The sequence below is a fragment of the Chelon labrosus genome, assembly GCF_963514085.1.
Source record: "Chelon labrosus genome assembly, chromosome: 12".
In the NCBI taxonomy this organism is placed as follows: domain Eukaryota; kingdom Metazoa; phylum Chordata; class Actinopteri; order Mugiliformes; family Mugilidae; genus Chelon; species Chelon labrosus.
Genome location: NC_140345.1, coordinates 10,379,317 through 10,405,870, shown reverse-complemented (window position 1 = coordinate 10,405,870; position 26,554 = coordinate 10,379,317). Strand labels below are relative to the sequence as shown.

General features: G+C 42.7%; 2 protein-coding genes across 2 annotated transcripts; both read left to right on the top strand.

Annotated features, from left to right (window-relative positions):
• The first annotated feature begins 7,590 nt into the window (after positions 1–7,590).
• efna1b (ephrin-A1b) lies at positions 7,591–18,008 on the top strand. Its single transcript, XM_084556585.1, has 4 exons — positions 7,591–7,829; positions 16,083–16,378; positions 16,468–16,656; positions 16,797–18,008. The coding sequence occupies exons 1-4, from the start codon at positions 7,732–7,734 to the stop codon at positions 16,916–16,918; spliced, it is 705 nt and encodes a 234-aa protein (XP_084412711.1). The 5' UTR covers positions 7,591–7,731; the 3' UTR covers positions 16,919–18,008.
• Positions 18,009–21,423: 3,415 nt separating this feature from the next.
• Positions 21,424–25,709, top strand: slc50a1 (solute carrier family 50 member 1). Its single transcript, XM_084557031.1, has 6 exons — positions 21,424–21,644; positions 21,989–22,066; positions 22,152–22,275; positions 22,374–22,535; positions 24,575–24,694; positions 24,820–25,709. The coding sequence occupies exons 1-6, from the start codon at positions 21,577–21,579 to the stop codon at positions 24,925–24,927; spliced, it is 660 nt and encodes a 219-aa protein (XP_084413157.1). The 5' UTR covers positions 21,424–21,576; the 3' UTR covers positions 24,928–25,709.
• The last annotated feature ends 845 nt before the right edge of the window (positions 25,710–26,554 follow it).

Below are 26,554 nucleotides of genomic sequence, written 5' to 3'. Positions count from 1 at the left end.
CATTAGCTTTATGCCATGTGGAAATTGCAAACAAAAGGCGCGCATATGATGGTTTGGATGAGGACAGCGATCAGTTTTCTGTATTTGTGCGTTCGTGTGCATGTCCGTGTTGAGCGTGGCTACATGTGGATAGGCCTGACATGGTAAGTGCTAGACTGAGCGTTCTCGATAATTTAGCAACTGTGCAATTATGCAACGAGTGTGACCATGCCAATGGTAGACAAAGAAAGAACAGAGAGACAGAACAGGTGGCAGAGAGAGAGCTGCGTGACAAAACTGGACAACTTACTGAGAAAAGAAAAGAAGCACCACAGAGAGCAGAAGGTGTAGCGCGGAGAAAGATTTAAAGTTGATGGAAACTTGTTTATATAGTGCATAGAGATTTACGCTACAGTGAGCGTGCAGTAAACTATATTTGGAGGGGGTCAGGGAATGTGTGTATGCATTTTAAGAATGCCAACGTATCCATGACACACATACATGCACTTTGCCCTTGCACCTGTAACATTGTAACCTTAGCAGACTGTGTGTGCTTGCGCGTGCGTCTCTGTCTGTTTGTGTGTATGCGTGTGTTCATCTCTTGGACCTAAACTTGGTTAGCAGCAGGGTTTAAACTTCTGGCCTTCTCTAAGTTGCGCTGATCCTTTGGGCCTATCCATAGACACGTTTAGCATAGCATGCATGTTAGTGTGTCTAGAAGGGTAAAAAAATATATATAGAATAAACAACAATAACAAAAAAAGAACATATAACTTAATCACAGATGTGCTGATGTGATTTACTATAACAACCTGAATTACATGACCAGGGTAAATATAGGAACAGAGTAAAATGCAGTTGTGGCTTTCTAAAGGATTTTGGAAACTTGGCTACGGGGATTTGATCCCATTCCGCGGCAGGAACTTTAGTGATATCCAGTTGTGGTGCTTGATGATAAGGTCTGGCTCACAGTCAGTGCACCAATCCATTTCAGTGCAGAGATCTGTGCAGGTGGGTCAAGTTACACCAAAGAAGTCAAAAGCATTTCTCGATGGACCTTGTCCTTTCTCCTTTTGCTTTGCATAGTCATAAAGTGTGTCCTCCAGTCTCAACTTTGTTTATTCAAATTCATTTATTCTCTCAAATTTGCATACTTCTCTGAAATATCATTGCATGCGGTAGCACTGAGATTGTTCTTAATAGCAACTACACTGGCCAACCGAGGTTTGTCATTTAGAAAAATATGCTCATTTGCTTTCTTGTGTGTTCGATGAGAAGACTGGCGCTGCTCTCATGTTCGTACATTAATTACAAGGATTCAACCAGCAGCTGGTTAGCTTAGATTAACATAAATACTGGAAAGTGTTAGCATGTTTCTGTCCAGACATTACTAAATCCATCTGTCAACTTCAAAGTGTAAAAATGAGTTTGCCAGTGTTGCAGAAAACAAAAGTAAATAGTACATTTGCCAAAATGTTGAACCATAGTTTAAGAGATTCTTAAGCTAGAAGGGGCAATGAGACCAAGAAAAACTCATAGTCCCTATATCAGCTGGAGAAAATACATCATTTTTCTCTGTACAGGAAGTGTGAACGATCTTGTAGGCTTGTTTTAACTCAGATTTCAAGGTGGATACTTTCCTGAAGCAAAGGAGGAACCCTGAGTCACACAAGTCTGATGATTGGTTCAGACCATAGACTGTAGAAAATATGGATGGTGCGTCTCCACTTCCTCCGACTGGCAATGCAGATGCTAGTATCCTCGGGATACAGGCAGCGCCAGCTTACGAGTTTAGAGCCAGATTCTGAGTAGTACTGTCCGACAGTGGAGCCACGTTATCAGTGAGCCGCCCACACGTCCTCTAGACTCACTCACGTTTTCATATGATTAATACTAATACTCTGCTCTACCTCCGCCAGTTACAAAGAAATGTTGAATTACACACTGCACTTTTCTTTTTTTTAATTTTCCTACTCTCACGGTCCTATGGGACTTCATCGTGGAGCGGTTGTCCGTGGCAACTGTTTATAGCGGTAAATACTAAAATCAAATCTCTCACAAAAATAGACACTCAAACACGCATCAGCCTTATATTAACTACCTGAAAAATGTATTTGACGTGTACTTTAGTGTTTTAGTTTGGCATTGCTATTCCAATTGTCTGCTTTTACATCCTATTGCTTGCCCCTTAAGGTATGTTGCTCTTGGGGCAGCTCATTGGATAGTTACTCTAAGAGAGTTCACAGAATTCAGCCAGAAGTGCATAAAGATTAAATATACATACAGTGGGCGACATAGGGTAACATAATTGATTGACATTTAAAATGTACATGTAGATGATCTGAAATTTTAAAGAGACAGCAAAAACACAGTATGTGTAAAGCAGTAAAGCAGGGGTAAAACACTGCCCAGTTTCATTCATTTTGGTCCTACAAGTGGGAATTTTTCACTCCATTACTCTTGGTTATGTTAGCAATGAAACTTGATTTCAGCACCACTTATTCTTGAGTTTTTAAATGTACTTTAAGCAGTTTTCTTGATAAAGCACAGGAGTATCACTATCTCTAGATATTTTCACCCAATTACTATTGAAACGCAATAAATTAACTGATAAACCTACACGCTTTCCTGGCTGCAGTCTGATCAACTGATGTCTCTCTAAAAAAGCGAGATGCATATCATCATAACAGAGCAATCTCTTACCAGGAGAATAACAAGCAATATCCCTTTCTTGCTCAAATCCTGATATGAACACATGTCCTCACACACATGCACACATGAAGACACAGTCATGCACATATGTACACACGATCATGCACACATGTAGCCAACAGCAGTGCATGCCTACACACACACGACCGCACACGCACGACCGCCCACACACACCCTTCGAAGAAGCCACTCACACTTCGCCCCCATAGAGTACATGTCAGTCCATCTGGGATCATTAACACTATGTTAATGAATATAAGGCCGAGGCCAGGAGCATGTGAGGAGAGGAAAGAGAGAGAGGGAGAGAGACGCACATGGAAAGAAACAGCGAGAGAGCGAGAGGGAAAAAGAGGACAGAGGGTGGGAAGATGGAGGATGATTATGGATTCTCTCCTAACAAATGTACTGCTTGAGGTACTTGTGGGGGGAAGCAGGCATATGAAAATATTTGAAATAAGTGGAAGGGAGTGAGCAGCAAGAAAAAAAAACTGGACTACACCAAGACGACGGCAAGCGGGGATTAAAAGGGAGCAATAGAGGATAAAACAGAGGGAGGAAAGGGGAGAAGAGCTATGAAATGGGAAAATAAAACAAGTGAAAGTAATCAGGGAGAGATGTACTTGGCATGTTCTGGCCACGGGCTAATCAGAGCTCCATGGAAATAACTGAACAGATGAACAGAAGAAAAGGAAGGAAGGAAAGACAGCAGAGACAACAGATGAGCCGAGAGAACGGGCAGACAAGAGATACAGTATAACAAATGATGGCAGGGGCGATGCGAGCTGTGTGGCGCGGTTAAATATTTCACTGGGGCTTGTTTGTGCTTTTGTGTGCTGCTGCTGTGCATGTGCGTGGGCTTGTGTGTGAGAGTCCCTGGGAGACAGAAAGGAGGACAGAGAGGCAGTGAGAGAGCCGACGAGGGAAGTGTGCCTGTTGACTGGGCGAGTTAATGATTCCTGTGGTCTGAATAGTGAGACGGTGTTAGTCCAGGAGGGAGGGAGGAGGTTCATTTACCCCCTACTGACACACACATGCAACAGTGGTTCAGTTTGTTTGTGTATGTGTCTGTGGTTTTGGTACCTTGCTAGATTATGTGTCGTACTCTTAGCCCCTGTGGCAACTTTCCAGGGGATGCTTAGTGCAGAAACGCTGCCCTATTACAAGTTTGTCTCTGAAAGAATGAGTATTTCCCTCCCCTGCCGGGCTAAATCTAGACACGTGGAACACTACGGAGCAAAAGTGTGCCTCCCCCGTGTTTGAATGGAGGACCACCTGTATGCAGATGAATGGGTGTGAATAGCAGCCGGGAGACATGCCTTTGTGGTGCCAAGGAAGGAGCAGCTTGTCGAAGTGTGCCGCTATGAGCCAGAGGGCCAAGGGCCCACAGGAGGCCGGGGATAAAGGGACAGAGGGCAGCAGGGTGACAAGCTGTCCATGTGTAGATGAAACAATGCCAAGTGTTAACAAGCCTAAGCTAGCAGTAATGACAGAGGTTGGGTGAACAAAAGGCAGCTATTTGAAATTCAATCTGTGATCAACTAGAGTCAATAAGGGGCATATTACAGTGATTTGGCCCCTTTAAGCCCCTTTATGTCCAATTCATTGTATCACAATGTTGATCTTCCATATGACCTTCTTTTCCAATAGCTGCTCTGGCTCTTCTCTGTGGGAGAGGTTAGGGAGGTGAAGCACAAATGGTACGTTAGTTGAGGTGGCTCGAGGGCACGACGAGAGACAGTGCGATAAAATCAGGACAAAGAAGAAGGCAGAAACATGAGCAACACAATAATATCTCCTAATGTGGCAACAACAAAAAAAGACAGCACCAGAGATCCTAGAACTCCCACACATCTTTAAACTCCAATAAAACCTGTGCGGCTTTGTTTGGACAGATGCGTTCATAGACTCAGTTTCTCTGTCCTATCTGTTTGGTTTTTGTTATGTTCCAGTCTCGTTGACGCCTCGTGTTTCCATGTTTCTTTTTATGTACAACACCCCTTTGCGGGTTTTTTTTCTTCAGAGTTTCACTCCACCTCATTTGGGCTTATTCTCTCCTCTCTATTAAACATTCCTTCTTGATATTTCAAGAAGAGTGTGTCTGAAGAAATCTCTCCAAATCTAAGACAGAGATCCCTGGCCAGCTCTGATCCCTGCCTGGGGCCAGCAGGATGAGAGCGGGGAGGAAGTAGTGGAAGAAAAAAGCAAGACAAGAATTTAATAGACTGGGGGGAATCGAGTTTTTTCTTCTTTTTTTTTTAATTCGCCGTATCCCACATATCCTAAACCCCTTATGAAAACATTTATTCTACACAGACTGATCATTTTCTTCTTCCTAACATACCATATGTTTTTATTTTACTGCTCTTTTCGCTCCCAAAACTCTGCTTCGTTTCGTTTCCCGTAAAGGTTATTATCATTTCCGATGGCAGAAAGAATATGAAAAAAACAAAACAAAAAAACAGGCATACAGGTAGCACCCCAAGCGTTTTAATTGAGAACATTATGCAATTGTGGGATTTCCACACCACGCTTAACAACTTGTGGCAGATACTGCGATGCCTGGAGACAAAGTAAACAAGATGGTTTCCACTTGCTAAAAGGTTTGTACGGCTGTCAGGTCTTCCTCCGACTTCCTTTAATCCACTTTTAGAACTGTGGAGTTTTCTGTCTTCTCAAACAGGTTTTCTGTGAATTGCTTTCTTTAGCTGTTGTGTCACTGACGGAAACCCTGGCCGTGTGTGCCTGTATGGTCTGTGGGAGGATTAAGACTCACTCTGAGAAGCATCCGTGATTTCTACTGGCAACAACGCTGTCACGAGAGCCTGCAGAGAAGACCTACATGTTTGTGTCCATGTATAGCATGCATCACATTGTATGTGCACGGGGGTATCCCAGCCATCTGACTCTCGGCTGCGGCAGCAAAGTGGAGGTGTATTTGTCTGTTGTGAAAGTCTAAATTTGCATTTCTTGGTGGTTATGTGTTACTTGAATGCATCACGAGGAGGTCAAGTGCGAGCAGCGGAAGTCTGCTGGCAACGAGGAGCACTCTGACAGTCACTCCTCGTGGTGTATATGAGTGAGAACCAATGGATCCTGTTGCTTGTAGTCTGAGCTCAGTGAATCACTGGCTTGTTTTGGAGCTGCTCAGACAGTATTTGCATTTCCGCCATTCCATGGAGGAAATCAATACATGAGTTTAATGTCAGTAGAGCTCAGTGGATCAGGTGGGTGACTGCAGGAACATCACAGCATTGTTGGAAATTGCTCACTTGACCCTTTTGGCCCGTTTCTACCATTTCTACCAAGTATTATTTCACTTCTTCCCACCTCTGCTTTCCCTCATTTTTCTGGAGACGCTAAAGAATAGAAAAGCACCCTGAGCTGAGATTAACCCCCTACTGCCTACAGGATCTACAGTTGGTGTGTGTGTCTGTATATGTGATCGTCTCACAGTGCCAAGACGTGTGTGTGCTTGCCCAGCCAAGCCTAGGGACAGTTAGACACTCAGTACGTCTACACAAAAAAACACACACACATGCACAATGCTCCCTCCCTTCTCCCTGAAGCTCCGGGGCAGTGAACCTGCTAACCCAGGCTGGTCTCCATCTACTGCCCGAGGGAAGTCCTCTCCTGCTGAGGCCACAATCCTGCAGACACTCCATGGTCTGGACTTTATCCACTCCATCTGCGAGGTTGTTTTCTAAAGTTACCTGTCTGGGGACACGGCTAAGCGGAGACCACAAGATTAGACTGACTGATAAGACGGTAATAATTCTTTACTATCTGACAAAATGTAATCAGTACACCAGCGTGCCCAGACAACAACAACCTGCAGGAGCATAGACAACTCTTTGCAGAGGGTTCTTAAATGTCTGAAGCAGAACCGGTGGAACAACCATGGACAAACACTCCTTGATGTGCCATGCTTATTCATTAAAGTAAAATCTGGGCGACAATAGTGCAGTGACATACTGTATGTACAGCTCAGTTTCAAGGACCAGTGCAAAACAACGCACAATACAAACAGATTACAATGCATAAGAACAACCCAACAACTAAATATAGTACAGTGAATTTCAACACATACTATGTCACAGTCCAACATCTACACGTAGCGATTACAACATGACACGTAATGGAATAAAACAATACGAACAGAAGCAAACTTAATCCCCGCAGGAATTTAGTTGAATTTAGTCAAGTACAGTGCTGCTAGAGTTTTAAGGTAATTGTAGTTGAGTATTTCCATTTACTTCTATACGGCCAAGCAACATCATGGAAGGATATATTAATTGAAATCATTTTAAAGCTAAGGTTGCTAGTTATTTTTCATACAATATTACTTATATGCAAAACTGACAGTTGTTTTTATGCATTATAATACATTATAGCCAAATGTATATATGTATTTTAAATAACAACATTCAAACTAAAACATTAAAGTACTGCTTGCAAATTCAGATATGCATAACTATGATCCACATTCTACACAGTGAAGTACTTCTGTATGTATATAAAACATAATATTTCATACTGTGGAAGGCTTCTTCTTATTTCATCTGAATATCACCACATATTGTGTCGTTTAAAAAGATCTTCGTCTTCTACACAAATAGAACATAATGTTTACCCATTCTCTAAATCACTTGACCTGTTTTCCCTTGTTTAATTATTATACAGGTTCTCTTGTCCGTTCCAAAAGTGTTGTTTTTGTGTAGTCTGTGGTAGTGTTGTTGGTCTGAAGAGCGAGCAGCTGGAGGTAGAAGCGTCTCCAGTGGCGGCGGTGGGCGGGGCATTCAGATTCGGCGCGTTCCTATTGGTTGGCAGCAGGTCCGCGGGCGGAGCCACTGGCAGACAAAACAGACAAGTTGCGCTCCTGAGAATCAGACAAGAACCGCAACAGTGTTTGGTGAGCAGCTTCACCTCGTACTGCTTAGAGAGATAAATACAGGAGCGTCAAATCCACGAGTGGATCATCAACAAGTGAAGTTTGTTTTTAAGATCTTTAACTTGTCAAGCCTCCAGTGGAGAAGAGCGACTATGGATTTGGTGTGTCTGGTGTGTTTGTCGCTGACCATCGGTGTTTGGTTTGCCTCCGCGGAGAGACACAGCGTCTACTGGAACAGCTCTAACCCAAAGTAAGTGTTGTTTTGCGTGTGTGCGTGTAGCATGTGGACTTGTTTGTGAGTGTTTAGCCTGTAGAGTTAATGATGCACTACCCTGCCTGTGTCTGTGTGTGTCCCGGTGTCTCCTCAGGCGATCACATGTTAACTTTTCTACTTTCTTATTTTCACACATATGTGTCACCCTGTGGTCTGCAATGTTTTCTGCTTACGGGCACTGATCACGCGTTTTCTATGCATTCATATGACAATTAAAGGCTCATGTGACTTTAGGTCAGGCTTGAAGTGTCGCTTTAAATTCCCTTAACAGAATAATCACGAGTGTGGTCAACCATACGGCAGCAGCCGGACATAAAAGTAGAATAATGTGAGAGGATGCCCAGACAGATGGACATAGATTCATCACTATATTTAACCGTAAGGCATACACACACATACTGTGATAGTAAAAAATAGACCGACGAGTATGAACTTGGCCAGAGCTGTTTGTAGAGTCTGCACTTGTGCGTGCGTGCGTGCGTGCGCGCGTGTGCCATGGACGGACGACTCTGTCAACCGAAATGCAAAGCGAATCACGGGAGTTAATTTCGTCTAATATTTTATAGCGATTATCACATCACAGACTCTGTAGGGAAGAGGGATGGCGAGTGTGTGAGTCACAGTGAGAGGGGCGCATATTGCTGATTATTTTGTTTTGAGGTCAGAAATGTAATCCGACCACTCAGTGGGATCGATGGAGCTTGACATATCACAGCGCGATTTATTGAGCTTTTAGCGTGGGGCGAGCGATCCCGACGCTTGAGAGGCGGTATTATTTTAAAACCGAGCTGAAACAGAAGGACGGTCCCCGCTTCTCTGCTGCCGAGATAGGTCGATTAAAACCCGCCACCGAGAGGAAACAAGGGCAGAAGCCATTATGGCCTTTTAGTCTAGTCTTGATTACATTAGTACTGGCTCTCTAATTGTCCTCTAATGACAATAGACACGGGGCTAAAAAAGAGCCCCGCAACAAGGAAAACAATTGTCCTGATAATTGGATAAGAAGTCTAGTGGAAATTTCTGTTGTCATGAGCCCTGCTTGTGTCATGAGTGACTCAGTGGCCTCGGTTTGACCCACCTGAGTTTAACACCTGAGTCACCACAGACAGAGAGAGGGAAGGAAATCAGGAGGGGAAGGTACCTTCACAGAGGGACATGTGTAACCAGAGTCTTTTTGGCCAGTTCTGCATAAAGGACGGAAACTGGAGCTCTAAGATTTAGTTCAAATAAGAAAAGGCACAGGGAGTAAGAGAATGGCGTGTTCGAGTGCACCAAGTCAGACCTTTACTGTCTCTTATCTGACCTTAGACTATTTCTGTTGTCAAATGGGAGTTGCATAACCAGAAGAAAAATCATAACGCTAATCCCTTTCGCTTCATGGCTATAGATAGGCGCAGACAGACTTCACACATGAACAACAATGAATGCACCACAAACTATTGTACTTCTGTTCTTTGCCCTGCCTCTGTTGAACCAAGGCATTTCACTTTCTCCTATACTGTCACGCAAAAACAGCCACGCTTCGAGAAGGAAAACGTTCTTAACAAAATCACGACGGGAACCCAAAGTGAAAGCACATTTGGCTGACCTTCACTTGGCACTCGATTATATTTTTCCACATTTTCACGGCCTAATCTCTATTGCGCTGCTATCACCCCGCCCGTGCCACATTTCTTCACTAACTCAGTCCTCTCCTTTTTCATCTTCTTCCTTGTCTCCTGGTGTCCTCCTTCCCAGCTTGATTAAAAGCCCACCTGCCCAGAACCATCCCCAGTGATCAATCAGTCACCTGTTCAGAGGATTACATAGATCCATCAGTGACCTTTGATGGCAGCGGGCCATGGATAATTGATGCTAATTGATTCTTGGTCTGATTGTGGGCAGCAGTGATTTGTCTTAGGTGGAGGACAGTGACCAGATGGCAGCAGTCTCGTCATTCATGTTTGGGAGTATAGAGATGTGAGGCTCTGACAGCGGCTTGGGCGTATATGTGTGTTTTTCTCCAGCTTGTCAGTGTGACTTAATGATTAGGCTTAAACTTGCACTGCAGGTCCTGTAGAGATTTGATACACTGATTGTGTTTGTGTACCATTTTCTCAGATGACAGGTGGAAAGCGAGACATGTTCTCGGCCTGGTCTTGTTTTTACTCTGCGTGTCCGTGCCTGTGTCAACTTTATTAGTGTGCGAGTGTAAAGGAGAGCTTGAACTTGTGCTGCCCTTAACGGGCGTTTAACAACAAGAGATTATATTTTTGTTGACGACTGACAGTACGTGATTGTGTGTGTGTCAACTTCAGGGTAAAATAGGGAGTGGCCGTTACCGTAGGCAGCCTTTCCGAGACGCGATAAATGTGTGACTCACACTTACACACACTGGGGGGCAACAGGGAGGACTTGGATGTTAATATTAGCCACAGCCAGCATTCCACCACGCTGTTACTATACTCAACTCTGTCAGCTGTGTGTGCGTGCGTGCGTGCGTGTGTGTGTTTCTCCCTCTGTACCTGTCTGTTCCTCTCCCCATCTCTTCTTCACTCCTACTCCTCTCTTTTAACAGCTGGGTCTCCTCCCAGACTGGCCACTGGCCCCAAGCCATCCATCTCATTTGCTCTCTACTTACCAATTCAAGTACAGTCGAGATCTCATCTTTTTCAACCAGACATGGATGCCATTTAAATCCTTTATCTTTCTCGGCCTTCATCCAACTCCTGTGTTTTTGCCCCGTCTACCTCCAGTATCTGCACAAACATCTTTATCAGGAGTTTGGTGTAATGTAATATTCTGTTTATCTCAGCCAGCGTCTGGATCGGCCTGCTGTTGCTCTTATTAAAGCAGCCGGGCTTGTCTCCACACGTATAGTACGAAATGCCCCGAGGATGAGTTTGACGTGAAAGCGGTCGATGTCACTCCCATCTGCCCTTTAGCGCCTACGTTTTATACATTTGGTTGTTCTTTCTGTCTCTCATTTTATTTATTTTTTTTATTATTCATTATTTATATCTCTGCAGCTCTTGTCCCGTCTGGTTGTTGGCCTCTTATCGGAACAGAACGAGAATACACGCACAAACACGCACGCTAACATAGATTATGGATGGCGCGTAATCTGACCATCTGACCATCTGACCCACAGACACAAAACCCTCATCCAGCTGGTTTTGTTCTACATATACATTTATATACGCTTCCTAAATCCTATGATGTAACTTCTGTCTGTTGTGTTATTTTGTCTGTGTTTGTATCTGGGCAGATGGGTTATTTAGTAATTGCTACAAAAGTTACTTAACATTATTCCTACATCAGAATAATCCATTACTTTCACTGTCTCCATTTAGCTTCCAGTGATTTCGACCTATTCGTAATCAGAGGGCTTTGTGTGCGCACTCCCCGCTGATATAACTGTCCTCTTACCTAACACGCTTAAAATGTACTCTCATAATTTCACTCATGATAGTGCCCACAAGGACCTGGGAGTACAAAGAGTTTAGGAACGAAAGTGTAATGTGTATTTGTGTTTCTTCTCTGTAGACATCATCCTCCCCCATCTTGGTGTCCACGGAGCTCTGTTTTCTCTCTGCTCTTCCTCTCGCTTCCTTATCTGTGGTCCAGACTTCCTACCCCTCCCCTCTCTCCACGAGCCCCCCTCTTTCTCACAGACCTTCCTCTGTTTTTGCCCCAGTAGTTTTCCACCAGTAGAGGACAGAGCACCTCTCAACCCTGGTTCTACTAACATTAGAGAGGCCTGCTTTCACCCAATATTATCACACTTAGTGTGGGCAAGCATGCATATGTGTGTGTGTGTATGTGTACACTGCTCATTCATAGCATTTCAGGCATACCTTAGCGTTTCAGTCCACTTGAAGCTCACTGTCGCCCCCTAAAGGTAGAATTAGGCGTACATCGACCCCTGCTCTTGATTTTGAATACGTTTTGTTTTGCATCAGTTAATCAAATTAAAAAAAAAATCTCAGAATATTTTATGTAAATTGTTAGAAGTTACTGAACTTGTTCCCTCTCTCTGTCTCTCAGCTGGACAAGGAAACAGATTAACTCTCTATGACCTCCAGCATATTAAACCAAGCATGATACCGTTTGGCCTTTTCCTATTCATCGCTGACAGAATGGGAGGCTAGAAAAGGGGGCACGGGTGAAAAGATCTGGGGGAGGAGGAGGGGGGAGTAGAGGTCTGGGTGCAGGGCGAGAGAAGGGGTGAGCTGGAGAAAGGGATTTGTGTTGAGAAATTAGCCTGGATGAAGAGCTCTGGTATATTATGTCAGCGTTAAGAGACAGGACAAAATAGAAAATAGGGAGGGGGAGGGAGGCTGGGTTTTGGAAGAATAAAAGAAAGGCAGACGGAGGGAGGAGAGAGTGGACACTGATGGATGAAGGGAGGGAAGAAGTTTGAATTGAGTAAGTGAGAAGCGGCATTGTTGACAATTTTAAAGGCTCTCAGAGTTAAACTATATCATGCATGCAAATAAATCACACTCATTCCAGATAGTTTAAACTGAGCCCTGTGCTGGCATTATAATAATGTTATGGACAGCAGGTTGTATTGCTTCGTAGTGGAGGAAGAATTCCCACTTGGTTTCTTATTGCAAGACAATGAGATAATGGAAGGATGAGAGTAGATTACACTGGAAGCTAATATAGAAAGACATTTCATTGCATATTAGGTTGGCTCTAATAGAGAAGCCCATTGGTGAGCAGCTAAACCCATTAGGACCACTGACAGCTCCTCAGCCTGTGTGAAAGGAGGTGTGAATCTGTCATACCACAGCAAATTAATCGGGTATTAAGTGTACACCTCAAAGTAAAAGTGTGTGAGAGTGGGACTGGAAATCTGATGAGTGCGCCTTGTGAGAACGCAGTAAACCATTCGAGCCGCAGCACCCCCCCGTCGTGACATTCCTGCGTGTGCACACTTACTACTGATTACCTGCAGAGCAAATGGAGCGAAGTGGGGAGGGGGGCGCATCTGTTTGGTGTTTCACTGGTGCTGACTGGCTCTGTGACTAAGTCGAGTGTGTGAATCATATATCTTCAGCGCTGACTCGGAGGGTAGTGTGAGAAGTTGCGACCCTGAACTCTAACCCCGCGACCTGGCCGCCAGTTTGAAACCATCCCCAGAGAGTCAGTGAAAGACAGAGTTCCTGTGTCAGTTGTTTGACCGAAACCAGTGTAAGCTCAGGGGGCAAATGGAGGGAGGGAGGAAGGGAGGGAGGGGTAGCAAGGTTGTGATGGAGAAGGGGGGGGCAGGAATGGCAGGAAAAAAAGAAAAGAACAAGAGCAGTGGAAGGACAATGACAAAACTTCAAAGCTTTAGTGATGAGAAGTGTTGAACAAGTCACCTACTGTAACAGCCAACGCAACTATTTTATCCCCTCGCCGCAAACGCACAACTTGCCCACTGACGCAAAAACTAGAGTAGCCCCGTAGTGAGAAATGACCTGTAGAGAGGAAGAAAGACTACATCCACCTTCAACCTTCGCTGTTTACCCACACCTCCGTCACATGTAAGAAAACACACTCTCATGTACACACTCCAACACACAAGAGGCTCCAGCGGGCCTTGATAAACAGATGTGCTCATGAGCCTGGGGCATGAGACGTCCTGAATAAGGGTCTACAGAGAATCTCTCTCTCTCTCTCTCTCTCTCGCTGACGAAAACGCACCAGCCAAACACATGGCAAGAAGGAGCTGCGCGGAAACTAGGTTTGCATCAGCTCACACACCTGGCTCTCAGTCTCGCGAAGGACATGGCTATCACGTTAATGCGACTCTCACTCTCCTGAGAAGTGTCAGTCAGAGGAGAGCGCAGTGCGATACAAACGTGGAGAGCTTTGATGAGGGAAGCTGTTAGAGTGAGAGAGAATGAGGAGGATGGAGGAAGAGGCATCCAAAACACTAAAACCTACACAGGCACATATCTTAGACACATATATACAGAGCAGTCAGGGTAGTGAAAGCTCCACAGGGTACAGGGGCTGAAGGGGCCCTGTAGCCTTCAGGCATTCTGTCTTTGGGGAGGGAAAGGGTATAATTACACTCCATTCATTCCTCCTCCCCTCCTTTTTTAGCGAACACATTGGCCCCAGACCCCTAACAGCTTTTAATTAGCCAGACCAATGAAGGAGAGGCGGAGGAGGGGGAATGGGGAGGTGAAGAGAAGGATAAAAGGAGAGTTTTCTTAAAAGCATGAGCCGTGAATGAAATTAGCAACAGAACCTTATCTGTTTTGTTGGCTTTTGACAAGCCCATGTTTTCATGCAGAGGACGGCCAGACCGCTAACAAGGACACGTGTGGGGAAAAGGTGTATCCCATACAATTTGAACTATTCTTTACTTCAGAGAGAACCACTTGAGACCTCTGAATGTCTTGTTTTCTGTAGACCTGTTATTACGGCTTTGACTGGAGAAAACAATAGAGAAAGACAAGAGGAGATCAGAGATTATTTGGCCAATTAGGCTGCAACAGATGTGTCTCTTTACCTTTCAATGAAATGCTTGCCCCGGCAGATCAGGCGGGCAAACAAAGGTATACACACTTGCACGGAAGTGTACAACCTTACAAAGAACCTTTTCTAAGAGAAAGCAGTGGTTACAAGTAAGTGGGTGGTGATCAGCGTATTAGCTCTGGTTAAACTGTGCTCCACCAACAAAGCATGTTTTGACAGGTAGGCCAGCTCTATACGACACACACATACACACATGTGGAGGCAGGAAGGTGGGGTTAGAGGCCCTCATTTGGAGCCAGCGTGTCTGTGACTTGGCTAGGGGGTCCGAACAGGAGCCACAACAACAGGAGGGAAAGGAAGGGGGGCTCAGAGCCACCACGTCCCAGCCTCTGATGGCCGGGCACACAGACATTACAGCTCACATAAACGGTGGCAGACACACAGGGCCTGTTTTCTTGTCACTTTCACCCGGCTACATGCAAAACACAAGCACACACAAGCAGTCACTCAGATCAATCCTGCATTGACTTTGCAGATTAGAGCCTGTTACCCCTGAGGATGTAATGGGAGTTATAAGCAAATATCAGCCTTTCTTCACTTCATGGCTTTTGGCTGATTGCACAGCAAGACACTCACACTCACTACGTGGCCTCACCTGCATCATGTTTAGTACAAAGGACAAATATTAGTTGTGTGAATCTGAAGGTTAAAATACCAGGTTAAAGTTTATAAAAACTGTATATATAGTACTATAAAAAGATTTTTCCCTTTGTCCTCATAAACCAGTCCCAAACTGAGTAGTACTCATTGCAATGTGTACATTCTGTACTATGGTTTAATTGCATCCTAAATGATCCCCAAAAATCCACAGTAGGGCTGTAAAGATTTTTTTCTTGTTTTTCATCATCGCCTTATACTTCATTAGGATACCGGGGGCGAAACTAACATAGGAAGTGAGCAAAGAGGAGACGAGTAGGCTTAAAAAGGGCCATAAAACTAAATGAAGGGTAAAGATGAAAAGAGAAAAAGGGAGCAATGGCCTGTCTCCGCCCACTCGGTCTTTGATGAAATCCAAGAGAAAGTGGCAGAAAGAGATACGGCTAGAGACAGCAAATTAGTCTGAGAAGTCACAATAGGACCACGGCGCAGATGGACAAACATCCAGGTGAATAAATTAATGAGACAGAAACTGGAAAACAGACCTGACACAAAGAGTCACTGAGTTGTACAGATAGAACGGTGGACTGGCAGAGAGGTTGAAAAGGCAGATTGAAGGGGGGGTGAGCTGTCATTTGCAATCTCATCTAATTGTTAGCAGGTGAGAGTTGGAGCTCGGCTGAAGGGGGAAAATTGGGGAAAGAAAGGTGTGTTTGCTTGTGTGGAAGTGGAGTGGTGGTTGGGCTCTACGAGATTCTAGGTGTGCTTTCTCATCCAAAAACAAAGTGAACAAGTCCAGCCTGATCAGGCTCTTTCTAATTCCGCTACACAGGCGGGTTTACACAAGCACACTGAAACGCTTTGACACCAACGTCCTCACATGTTTTCTGGCTGCCGCCCTTTGAGCCTTACGCGTGTGTTATTCATATGAGTAAGACTGCTGTCTGTTGCTGCACATGTCTGCATGTGATTAGCACCCATTATCATTATTGTTAATGAAGGGCGTGTGTTGAACACCAAATCTGCCTCTGTTGTCGTTGTTGAAAATACAAAAATGCTTTTTGCCGAGTGAAGACGTTTGTCAGTAACCTCCTCTCTCTTCCTGTCTCCCTTCAGCTTCCTGTGGGATGAGTATACGGTGGAAGTGCGTATCAATGATTATCTGGACATCATCTGTCCTCACTACACCCACGGTGAGGTGTCATCGCATGCCGCTGAGCGCTATGTGCTGTACATGGTGGAGAAGGAGGACTACGACGTGTGTAAACCTCACTCCTTTGATCAGCTCCGCTGGGAGTGCTCCCGGCCTTTTGCTCCCCACGCTCCGGAGAAATTCTCTGAGAAGTTCCAGCGCTTCACACCCTTCACCCTGGGCAAGGAGTTCAGGCAGGGAGAGAGCTATTATTATATCTGTAAGTATCACTCTAACTGGAATTTTTTATCAGCATAATTTGATCCTAAGAACAATTATTAAACTTTCCCTTATTTGTGACTCTTCCAGCCAAACCAATGCATCACCACGGACAGGATTGTCTGAGGCTGAGAGTGGATGTTGTCGGGCATAAAGGCTCTGGAAAGGCTCACCTCGACAAACCCAAGCCAGAAGAGACAGGAAAACCCTTAGATGGAGGAAAAGGGAAATATCTTGCTACAGGAGGAGTTCACAACCCCTCCAACCGGCTCCCAGCAGGTGAGGATTCTTTACAAAATGTCAGACACATACAAAATAGCCCCAGCAGTGCCGTGTCTAAGACGGGCTCAGCTGGGTGTGTTTACCATTCCTGAATGATGAAATCCTGTACTAACCGGCCCTCTCGTCTCTTTTCCCAGATGATCCTGCTGTGATGGAGCCAAACGTCCAGAGGAGTATCGGCAACTCCGGAGCGCAGCTGGTCTCCTTCTCAGTCCTATTTACCATGATCCCAGTCTTATTAGCTTTGATGCTGCACTAAGGCTGACCAGAACAGAGACAATGCCAACCCGATGCTGGTCATCGGGACGTGATCACTCAAAGACTTTTTTTTTATAAAGATTTTTTTATACAAGCATGGACAGTGCGTGTTGGTCAGTGTGTGTTTGATGTGTTTGTTTGTCTGAATGTGGAACGTGGATCGCTCCAAAAAAAGAGGACCTCAAAGACGTTGTTTTTTTTTTATTGTGAGGATGGATATTCTCAGTTTTGACCATGGAAGATGCATACTTCTTTCAGCAAAGCTACAAGCAAAATGATCAAAATAGCTATCAAAGTGAAAATGGCAGCAAAGATTATCATGGGCTTTCATATTTCCATATGATTGGTACAAGCGTGCATTGCATCATTAAACTCAAACACATTTTTCTTCCTCTACATGTAGAGAAATTATTGATTGTGTGTGTTGTTGTCGGCAAATGCCAAAGTGGTATGTAGGATTTTTGTCATGTTGTGTAGCACTCAGCTCCTCATTGTATCTCTACGCGTTTGTCAAGTTATCTGATTTCAGTTTGATGGAAACACATTGTCTCATCCAGAACTGTGGTTCTCAGCCTTTTTTCTGTTGGCTCATTAAACCTTAGTGACGCCTTCTGGTGCTTTTGCAGAAGAGATCAAATTAATTCCCCAAGTAAATTCACTGTTTAACGTGGTAATGTTCCCACCGAGAAGAGAACAGTACTCAAGAAATACATCGAAAATGTTAAGATTCTTGAAGTATATATTTATCCTCACTGGTCTTACTTGTGACCTGAGATTGAGCACCCTGGATCAGGAGAACAAAACTAATGAAATCCAAAACTAAGAGGAATTTAGGAGCTGAGCTTTTTTTCAGTACCTCTCCATATTCACTCATTTCCACAGTCTTGATGGTATCATGGTACACTGACTGATGTGATCCCACTTGTACATCATCGAACCTCAAACTGAAGGGACTTCCCACAGCATATTTGTCTGTTTTCCTGTTAAACCTGTCATTTTGTAAATGTTTATATGTAAATTTGTACATAGAGAAAACTATAAGAAACTGTTTTAAGATGTGAAAAATCTTTGGTGACATAATAAAAAAAATGTGCTCTTAAAAAAAAATCCTGTGTTTCTTATCGTTTTGTTTTGGTGAAATTTCTTTTCGCAACTTTGGGTCTTGTGAGATCATTGAGATTCTGATGGATGACACAATATTTTGGCAAAGACATGCATTTACCGCCCCATGAAATCTCCCCAGCGCCCTTCACATTTCCACCCCCGGGCTTTTCCCAGACCCTGTTTTCTCATCCCCTCTCCTCTCTCCTCTGCCTTTCATCCTTGGTGATACAGCATGCCCTGGCTTACATTTCACAGTCTCAAAACCAAACATAAGAACCGAGAGGGGGATGAAAAATGAGTGAGAGGGCCAAGGGGGAGACGGGGGGGAGAGAGGCCCACAAGCAAACTGACAACGGGGTGTGAAGGTGTCACTCTCGCCTCCTTGCTCACGCACTTTCACTCTTTTTTGCCTTTTCTTTTACTTCTCTGTACATTCTCTTTTGAGGTAAGTACATCTACGCAGCCATATGTTGGAATGAGGAGGAGCAGAGTGCACAAACCTTCATGCCTGCAAACCTCCGAGCTGACTGAAAACTGTCAAAATTCGCCTGCCTGTGTAAAACCACGCAACATACACACTCAAAATCAGAACATAAAAGCTAGCTGTTTGTTTTTCCGTGATAACGTCACTGCTTAAATTCACTGCAGGTGATCACACGTTCTGAAAATGCTGGTAAATGTAGCACCCATGTATGTATGAGTACAGTACAGGATTTAAACGAACGGACCAAATATGGAAATACTGAGGGCCAGTTTAACATTACGTCATGCATCTTGCTCAAAATTGTGTGGGGGTATAATATAATAAAACATTCACGTGTAAAAATAAATTATGACAGCAGTGGAACACTATCCAAGCCCTATAGTTGTGGAAAATATGGTAAAACCATAAAAGTGCCTGAAATAATTCACTGTAACATTAGCTACGATTTTCAGATAACCTTCCTGCTGTCAAACCAGTCTCAGGATGTCATGCTGTTACAGAAACATTCTCTAAAAACTCAGCAATACATTTATGGATTTATGTCAGAATTATGTACATGTGTTGATACAAGTGGACTTGGTACTGTAGTGTTTGAATCCCCTCTACATCTATAGCCCTGAGCAAAGTATTTAACCTCTAAACTCACTGCTCCAAGTGTGCTCACTATTCTTTGTGTGTACGAACAATTGGGCAAAATGCAGAGAACTTATTTCTTGTAAGTGTGTATACTATCGGTTGTACTGGCTAGTCGACTAGTCCCTACGACTTAAGCAGGTAGTCGACTAGTCGCTGATCACGTGACAGTAACAACGAGATGACAGGTGAGGAGCCCAGTCAGTCTTTGCAGCGAACTAGCAGCGGTTCATCAAGTGTGTGGAAATACTTCACATAAGATGAAGCCCATACTACTGTGACATGCAGAATATGTAAGTCAGTCCTGACATACAACAAATGTCCTGCTGAAATACAAACTCATCTGAAAAGGCTTCAGCTAACGCTGAGGAACGGTCCAAATCCTCTCCACAGCAGTCAGTTAACAACTTCACCAAACGTCCTGCGATAACAGGAGATGCACATCAGCAGTTTGCTGGTGAGTAGACCTTTAGCTGCTATACACGGAAAAGGCCTTGGAGATATTCACCATATATTAAGAATAAGAATAAGAAAACCTTTATTTGTCCCACAACTGATACAAAAATTCTCAGTCTGTGTCTTGTAAGTAGACGTTTGCCAGATTTAGTAGAAACACAATATTTCCACTCAATAACTGAATTTTTTACTGTGACTGATAGCATTAAAATAAGAGAGCCGGAATAAACTCTTGTATTCTAAATGTACATTTCGTTTGCATAAAAGCGAGCAGCTTCACATAAAAAGCCTTATTACAAAAAGACAATTTAATTACAGAAAGATCAAATATAAACCTCCGAGAAAAAACTCTTCAGTATCTTTATAGAAGTGACCTTAAAAACAATTTCTTAAACTAGCGATTTTTTTTTTTTTTTTTAAATGTCAAACAGAGGCAAATCTAGAACTAAACACCTCAAAAATAAAGAAGAAGACGGGATAACATTATATATCTGAGGCTGTTGTTAAAGGTCAAGTTTGAAAGAGGTTTGAAATGCGAAGAATGAAAAAGCAGCTCGGCCTGACAGCCGGACACAGGAGGGGTGATCTGAAGGTCTGTGCTGGCGGGGGAGGTACGTGAGGTGAGAGGGGCCAGAGAAAGTTAATGAGCACATGTCAGGTGATTAGCTTTAATTTTTCCCTTAACGTTGCTAAATGGGAATACAATGGTTTTAATTAGCAATTTAAATGACATATAACTTACATCCTGAATGTGATATCCACAAAATTAAATTGATGCCTTCATTAGATTAATAAAAAAAAATAAAATAAATAAACAAACAAACATGGCATTTAATTGTCATTTTGGATTTTAGAGCAATATTTTTCTTCTTGGACTCTGGAATATGGGGTTTAACAATGACTTTGGGAAAAAAAAAAGCATTGTTATTCCAATCCAAACCAATCCAATTTTATTTATATAGCACAATTTAAACAAACACAAGGTTTCCAAAGTGCTTCACAGTAAAATACAAATGAGATAAAAGAGATAACAGATAACACACAGTAAAATCCTTAAAATAAAATAAATGAAGTCAACTTCCTACTAGTTGTTAAAAGCCAAGGAGAAGAGGTGGGTCTTTAGGTGGGATTTAAAAACAGACAGAGAGGAGGCCTGTCTGATGTGCTGAGGCAGATTGTTCCAAAGTTTTGGAGCTGCCACATTATTGATAGATTTATTTTTAATGGTCTTCAGTACTTTAGTATTTTAGTTCCACAAGATTTAGGATCTCACAAAAGACTGATAAAAATAGCTATGTTCAAAATCAAATGTTCAGTAGCATAGTTTTATTTGAGGACCCATCCTTCTACTAAATGTCTGCTGTATCGCAAATTAATTATTAAATCTAAAACTTGAGTCAAACCCACCAGACATTTTGACTTTCGGTTTGTAATAACAATGAAAAGGAAAGTGATATTCTAAAATCAGTGGCAACTCGTGTTGGAATATATGAGAATAAATTGCATTGTATTAAAGTTTAATTTGATAACTTCTGACTTTGAGAAGTCAAAATTATTCAATTGCTTATCGGTTGCTTCTTATTTTCTGTTTTGTGTAATGTGTGTTGAATTTTGGGACGTATAGAGTATAAAAACAAAAACAGATTTAAACTCCCACTCTTTTCCCACTGACAATCGTCCATCCAACTCACTGAAGTCAAACCTCAAACTTGCCGCCACGCAAAGATGTGACGTTTGACGTTAGCCATCGTTTCAGCTCCCCATTGGACCAATCTTACCCACCTGCTCAGCCCCGTAGCCAATCAGAGAGCAGCAACCCTGAAGCCACTGATTGCAAACACGGAAATGGAATGAGAGCGTCCGCGTAGTCAAACTCTGTATTTATTTTCATGTACTTCACGATTCCGTGACTGAAAGCAGACGTTGCACATAAAATATTGAACCGACAAGTGTGACGGATTAATTTTTTTATTTCTCGGTCCATGGATTTTTTGCAGCTTCTGTCATGGGCCTGCATCGTGTTTACAGTCGGGATGTTCTCGACTGGACTGTAAGTTGAGTTATGCATTAATGCATGGTTCCTGGTGGTTATTCATTTTATTTCCTAATGTAACTTTGTTAAGCTGTTAGAAAATACGAGGGGAGTAATATCTGTCCTGGTCACGATGGAGATTTTTTTTTTTTAAGTAGCTCCAGTTATTAGTCTGAATTCATGTCAGCCATAGTGATATTAACTTTATCGTGAAGGAATGCGGTAAAACATGCAGATAAATGTATTTAAGTTAAAACTATTTACTTTTGATTGACTTTGATATCTGTATTTGTGCAGACCCTCTCCATGGGTCTCTCTTCTTCTCTTTTTGTCTACTTATCTGTTTGTTTGTGTGTTTTCAGGACCGACCTGAAGAAGATGAGAGAATCCAAAAGTACAGACAATATCCAGTTCCTTCCTTTCCTCACCACGTGTCTCAAGTGTGTGTTTTGTGTTTTTGCATCCTTCTCCATCATTTAGGGTGATAAACTCAATGCTCACCGACTGCACCTCTTTATTCCATAGTAACCTAGGTTGGTTGTATTATGGGATCCTGAAGAGCGATCACACGATTATGCTGGTCAACTTTATCGGCGCTATTCTCCAGATCCTCTATATCATCATGTACTTCCTGTACACAAAACAGAAGGTAGGCATACCCTCAAGTGCAGACCTGCGGAAGACAGTCACTCGCTGCAGCCGGACACAGCTTTGTTTCCTTTACCTCGCCTTTTGTGTTTGCTTTAGAGACAGGTGATGTCCCAGACGCTCGCAGCAGGGACAGTGCTGACCTGCGGTTGGCTCTACTTCACCACCTTTCTCCCTGAAGGAGAGTCTCGGCTGAACCAGCTCGGCCTCACCTGCAGCGTCGTCACCGTCAGCATGTACCTGTCACCGTTGACTGACCTGGTAAGGCTCACAAGCATTACAGGAGGCAAGCACGACACAGAGGCAGCCTGTATAACATCCTGTCACTCGACACTTAGATGATGTCAAATTTAAAAAAAATAATGCGCTATAATCAGTTGGACGATTTTACCAAACAATCCATAGTATTCTTAAAAATACACTTGTTAATTCTATCATCTAAAAGTATCCAATAATAAGGACATAATCAAATTGAGGTTCATAACTCAGGAGACACATAGTCGAGTCATCAGTTAGTCAGTGGAAAGAAACTATTTTGTTCATTGAAATCGATGATGAAGCCAAAGTGCCCAGCATTCACTGACCTCAGCCTTTAAATCGTATGGATTAGGTTTTAGATTTCTTTTTTTGTTTACGTCAGAGTTGGTAAGACTGCACCTGCGGCTCTGGAATGTTTTTGGTTTGTCTTTACATAGAACAATTTAACCTGCTGCCAGTAAAAAAACAAAAACATTAGCACTAAGATACAAATAGGTGTTGCTAGCAAAACCAAGATATTTAATCTCATTGTTTTCCAAGAGATTAAGTTAATATATTGCTTCCGTATCACAGTAATTGTCTTTTTGAGGTAAGTGAATGGCAGTGACTGATTGTAACTAGTTTTGTCTGCTTTTTGGCTCATTAAGAAATGACAGCTGGTTACAGTTTTAACAATGTGCAGTTCTTTAACCCAAAATATCAGAAATATGCTGCTCTATAGCACAAGTTAAAAAAAAAAAAAGGCGTGGCTTCATTACTTTCGGGAATCTGTAAATATAGCCTTAAGTTTACCCTCTGTAAGTAAAAATTAATTCATGCTATGCACCCTGAAATCCAGTTTTTAGGAAGCAGGATGGAGTTGTGTTTACTGGACAAAGTGCATGTTTAAGCTATTTTCTCCATGAGCCCTTGTTCATATGAACTTCACCGTATTTTCTTAAATCCTTCAATATTCACTGAAACGGCACATTTTGAGTCTCTATATCCGACCATATGGCCGAACTTCTGCAGACAGCAAGCAGCAGCTGTTCTGTTTAGTTCATCTCCGGCAACTCACGTCAGCTCAGTCTGCATGTGTAAGCTGCTCATAAGTCCCGTGTCGCCCTTTCTATTTTCCATTTCTTTCCATTTGTCTCTGCATATCATCTTGTGGTTCTAAATCCTGTTTGTCTCCTTCCCTTCATCTGTCTCGCTGCTCTGAATGACCCCCAGTCAGTTTCCTGCCTTTCTTTCCCTCATCTGTCTTCCTGTTATTCTCGGTCTCTGTCTGTTTGTGCCTTTTCCCCTTGGTTACGTTCTGTTTTATCCTTACAGTTTACCGTCTTCCTTTTACACTGCAGCAGATTCCAGAGGTGATACTGATTTAATTTAGTATTCCAGATTAATAAAGTGTCTGTAGCCATCCTACTTTTCAGTGACCAGAAAACTATTCTCACATTTCTAAAAGAAACCTAGATGTAGGATTAAACTTGTTAAAATTAGCCAGACAGCCATAGAGGTTTTAAGCAAACTCTAAGAGAAAACTTGAAATTACCACTCAAACTCTGTTTAACACAGACAGCAGCTACAGACCTCTTGGTGCACACTCCTGGTTTTCCTTCAATATATTGATACCAGCCTTTAGGTGTGATTGTTTCTACCTCTAGATAAAGAAGTGCTATCTTACCACTTTCATTTAAAGTTCTTCATCAACTTGAAACATCTGCTATTATAGAGTGTTGGGGATATGAGGGGATGAGTGTCCACATTCCCTCCTTGTGACTTCTGAAGTTTGTGGTGCAAAGAGGATTTCCTCATCCGTCCAACAAGCATATCTGACGGAGTACACTGGCATTTTCAAACAATGAACCAAAATTATAATGTACAAAAAACAGAAACTGAAAGACTCTACACTCCTGTTATTAGACCAGGAGAGCACCACAAAGCAATTCTCTGAGATCAGTACCAGCTCAAGCAAACATCTTATCGTATATTATAGACATTGATTGTTGCGGCTTTAAAGTTACTAATTGTTGCTTCTCTTCCTTTCTTCTGTTTTTCAGGTAAACATAGTGCGTAGTGGTAATGTGCAGTGCTTGTCCTTCCCTCTGACTGTAGCAACCTTCTTCACTTCAACCTCCTGGGTCCTGTACGGCCTCCAGCTTAATGACTACTATATTGTGGTAAGACACACTTGACTCCGCGTGCTAATATTAGCACAGCTTTCTACATAGTTCCAGGGCTAACATGATAATGACTGTTTTGTATGTCGGTTTCTTCTCCGTGTTCTTGTGCGTGTCTATTCCAGGTTCCGAACACACCTGGAATCTTCACCAGCCTCATCAGATTTTATCTTTTTTGGAAATTTGCGTCCGGCAATCAGAGCTCGCCCGGCTATAAGTCTATGCAGATATGAGGAAGTCAAGGTTGACAGTCGTGAAAATGGAAAAACAAATCTGTTGACTCAATGGAAGGCGTGGCAGCAAAGCTGTCGTGACATTTCAAGAAACAAAGTCACTGAGTGACACCTCGTACGAAGTGCTCATAATGTGTTTACTCTTCAGGTTAAATGGAAAAGGATGACGTCTTAAATGCAGTCCAACTACTACTTTTCTGCAGCTGTTTGTTAAACATTTGTCCTTAAGTGCCTTCTGCTTGATCATGTTAGCCATTACTGCTAACATGTCAGGAAACACAATCATCTGATGTGTCTTGGACCTACTAGCCAAAACTTATGTGGACATATAACTTTGTGGCTGCTATTTTAATTCCCTATTGTAACGTTTGCTAGTTCCCTGGTACTCATATATGGTCCTGTAGCGCAAAGGGTTTCATTTTTTTTTCTTTTTTTATTTGCACAGCCTGTTGAGTTGACTATGATTTCACATCGCTGTAGAATTTGTACCCACAGCCCCGTGTAACATGCAGACAGATTGTTGAATTACATCAATGGCAGTAACATTTGTTCAGAGATGTTTTTATACTTTGTATCTGAGCCTTTTTGATACAGGATGTGTATGTTGTGCTGATGTCCAGGACCAAATGATGTTTACTTATATTATCAATGCTATTTTTTTATAAATTCTTATATAAGCTATTATATAAATTACATGAAAAAACAGGATGTAATGATGTTTAATCGTGTGGTGGCTGGTTATCTTGCTATTATTAAATGAGATAAGGACATATGCAAATTAACAGCTGGCTGTCAGTGTTGATTCACTCACTTCTAAAGGATGTTAGTTATTTAAAGTTGAGTGATTTTTGACCAAAACCATCGGGGTTTACTTTCTTATAGTTTGTTTTGAGTGCGGTAATGAGCTTACATGCATGTGTGGAGATAAGTGCGTGTGTGTGTGTGTGTGTGTGATTGGAGTTGTGGTACAAGAGACAAAAGCCCGTTTGATGGTGCAGCAGCGTGAACGAGCCTGTTTGTGTGAGTATGTTGATACAGAGAGGGCAGCGGTGGGAAAGGCCACACCAGAGGTTCTCATCCCATGTGTGTACATGCGTGTGTGTGTGTGTGTGTGTGTGGGTGAGAGACGTTAGCCTCTCTTCCTGAGCTCAAAGGGTCTAGCCCTGACAGGCAGCTTACATAGACAACACAGCATTGTGTTGGACTTGAGTGTTATGTAAAAGCTGGAGGCGTGGGATAAATAAGCTACAGTTTAAAGCGACAACAAGAAGGGGGGAAAGGTTCAGAAGGAGATGACAAAGCAGAAGGAAAGAGTGTACGAATGACACGGAGGTAGAAAATAATGATAGCTGAGACACAGTTTCAAGAAGAAACTTAGGATTGTACTAAAGTGTAGTTACAGTATGTACCATGCCACTATTTTGCAAAGGGTATCAACCAACACAGATGTACACAGACAACGAGCTGCATCTTAATCTTGAACTTCTCCCCCTTTTTTTTAATCTAATATTTGTCTTTAAACAATCAATCAACTTTCTTCTACATTGGCATTTGCGTTCTTCAGATGCATCCCTTTGTCTCGTTGATCTTTCTCCAGGAAAAAAAAAAAAGGAGGTGTGTTTTGTAG

Excerpts from the sequence above, each read along its gene's own strand:
- efna1b (XM_084556585.1), top strand. The coding sequence starts at position 7,732 with ATGGATTTGGTGTGTCTGGTGTGTTTGTCGCTGACCATCGGTGTTTGG. Across the intron at positions 7,830-16,082 it reads TGGAACAGCTCTAACCCAAA|CTTCCTGTGGGATGAGTATA; the intron begins GTAAGTGTTGTT and ends GTCTCCCTTCAG. Across the intron at positions 16,379-16,467 it reads AGAGAGCTATTATTATATCT|CCAAACCAATGCATCACCAC; the intron begins GTAAGTATCACT and ends TGACTCTTCCAG.
- slc50a1 (XM_084557031.1), top strand. The coding sequence starts at position 21,577 with ATGGATTTTTTGCAGCTTCTGTCATGGGCCTGCATCGTGTTTACAGTC. Across the intron at positions 21,645-21,988 it reads GGGATGTTCTCGACTGGACT|GACCGACCTGAAGAAGATGA; the intron begins GTAAGTTGAGTT and ends GTGTGTTTTCAG. Across the intron at positions 22,536-24,574 it reads TGTCACCGTTGACTGACCTG|GTAAACATAGTGCGTAGTGG; the intron begins GTAAGGCTCACA and ends TCTGTTTTTCAG.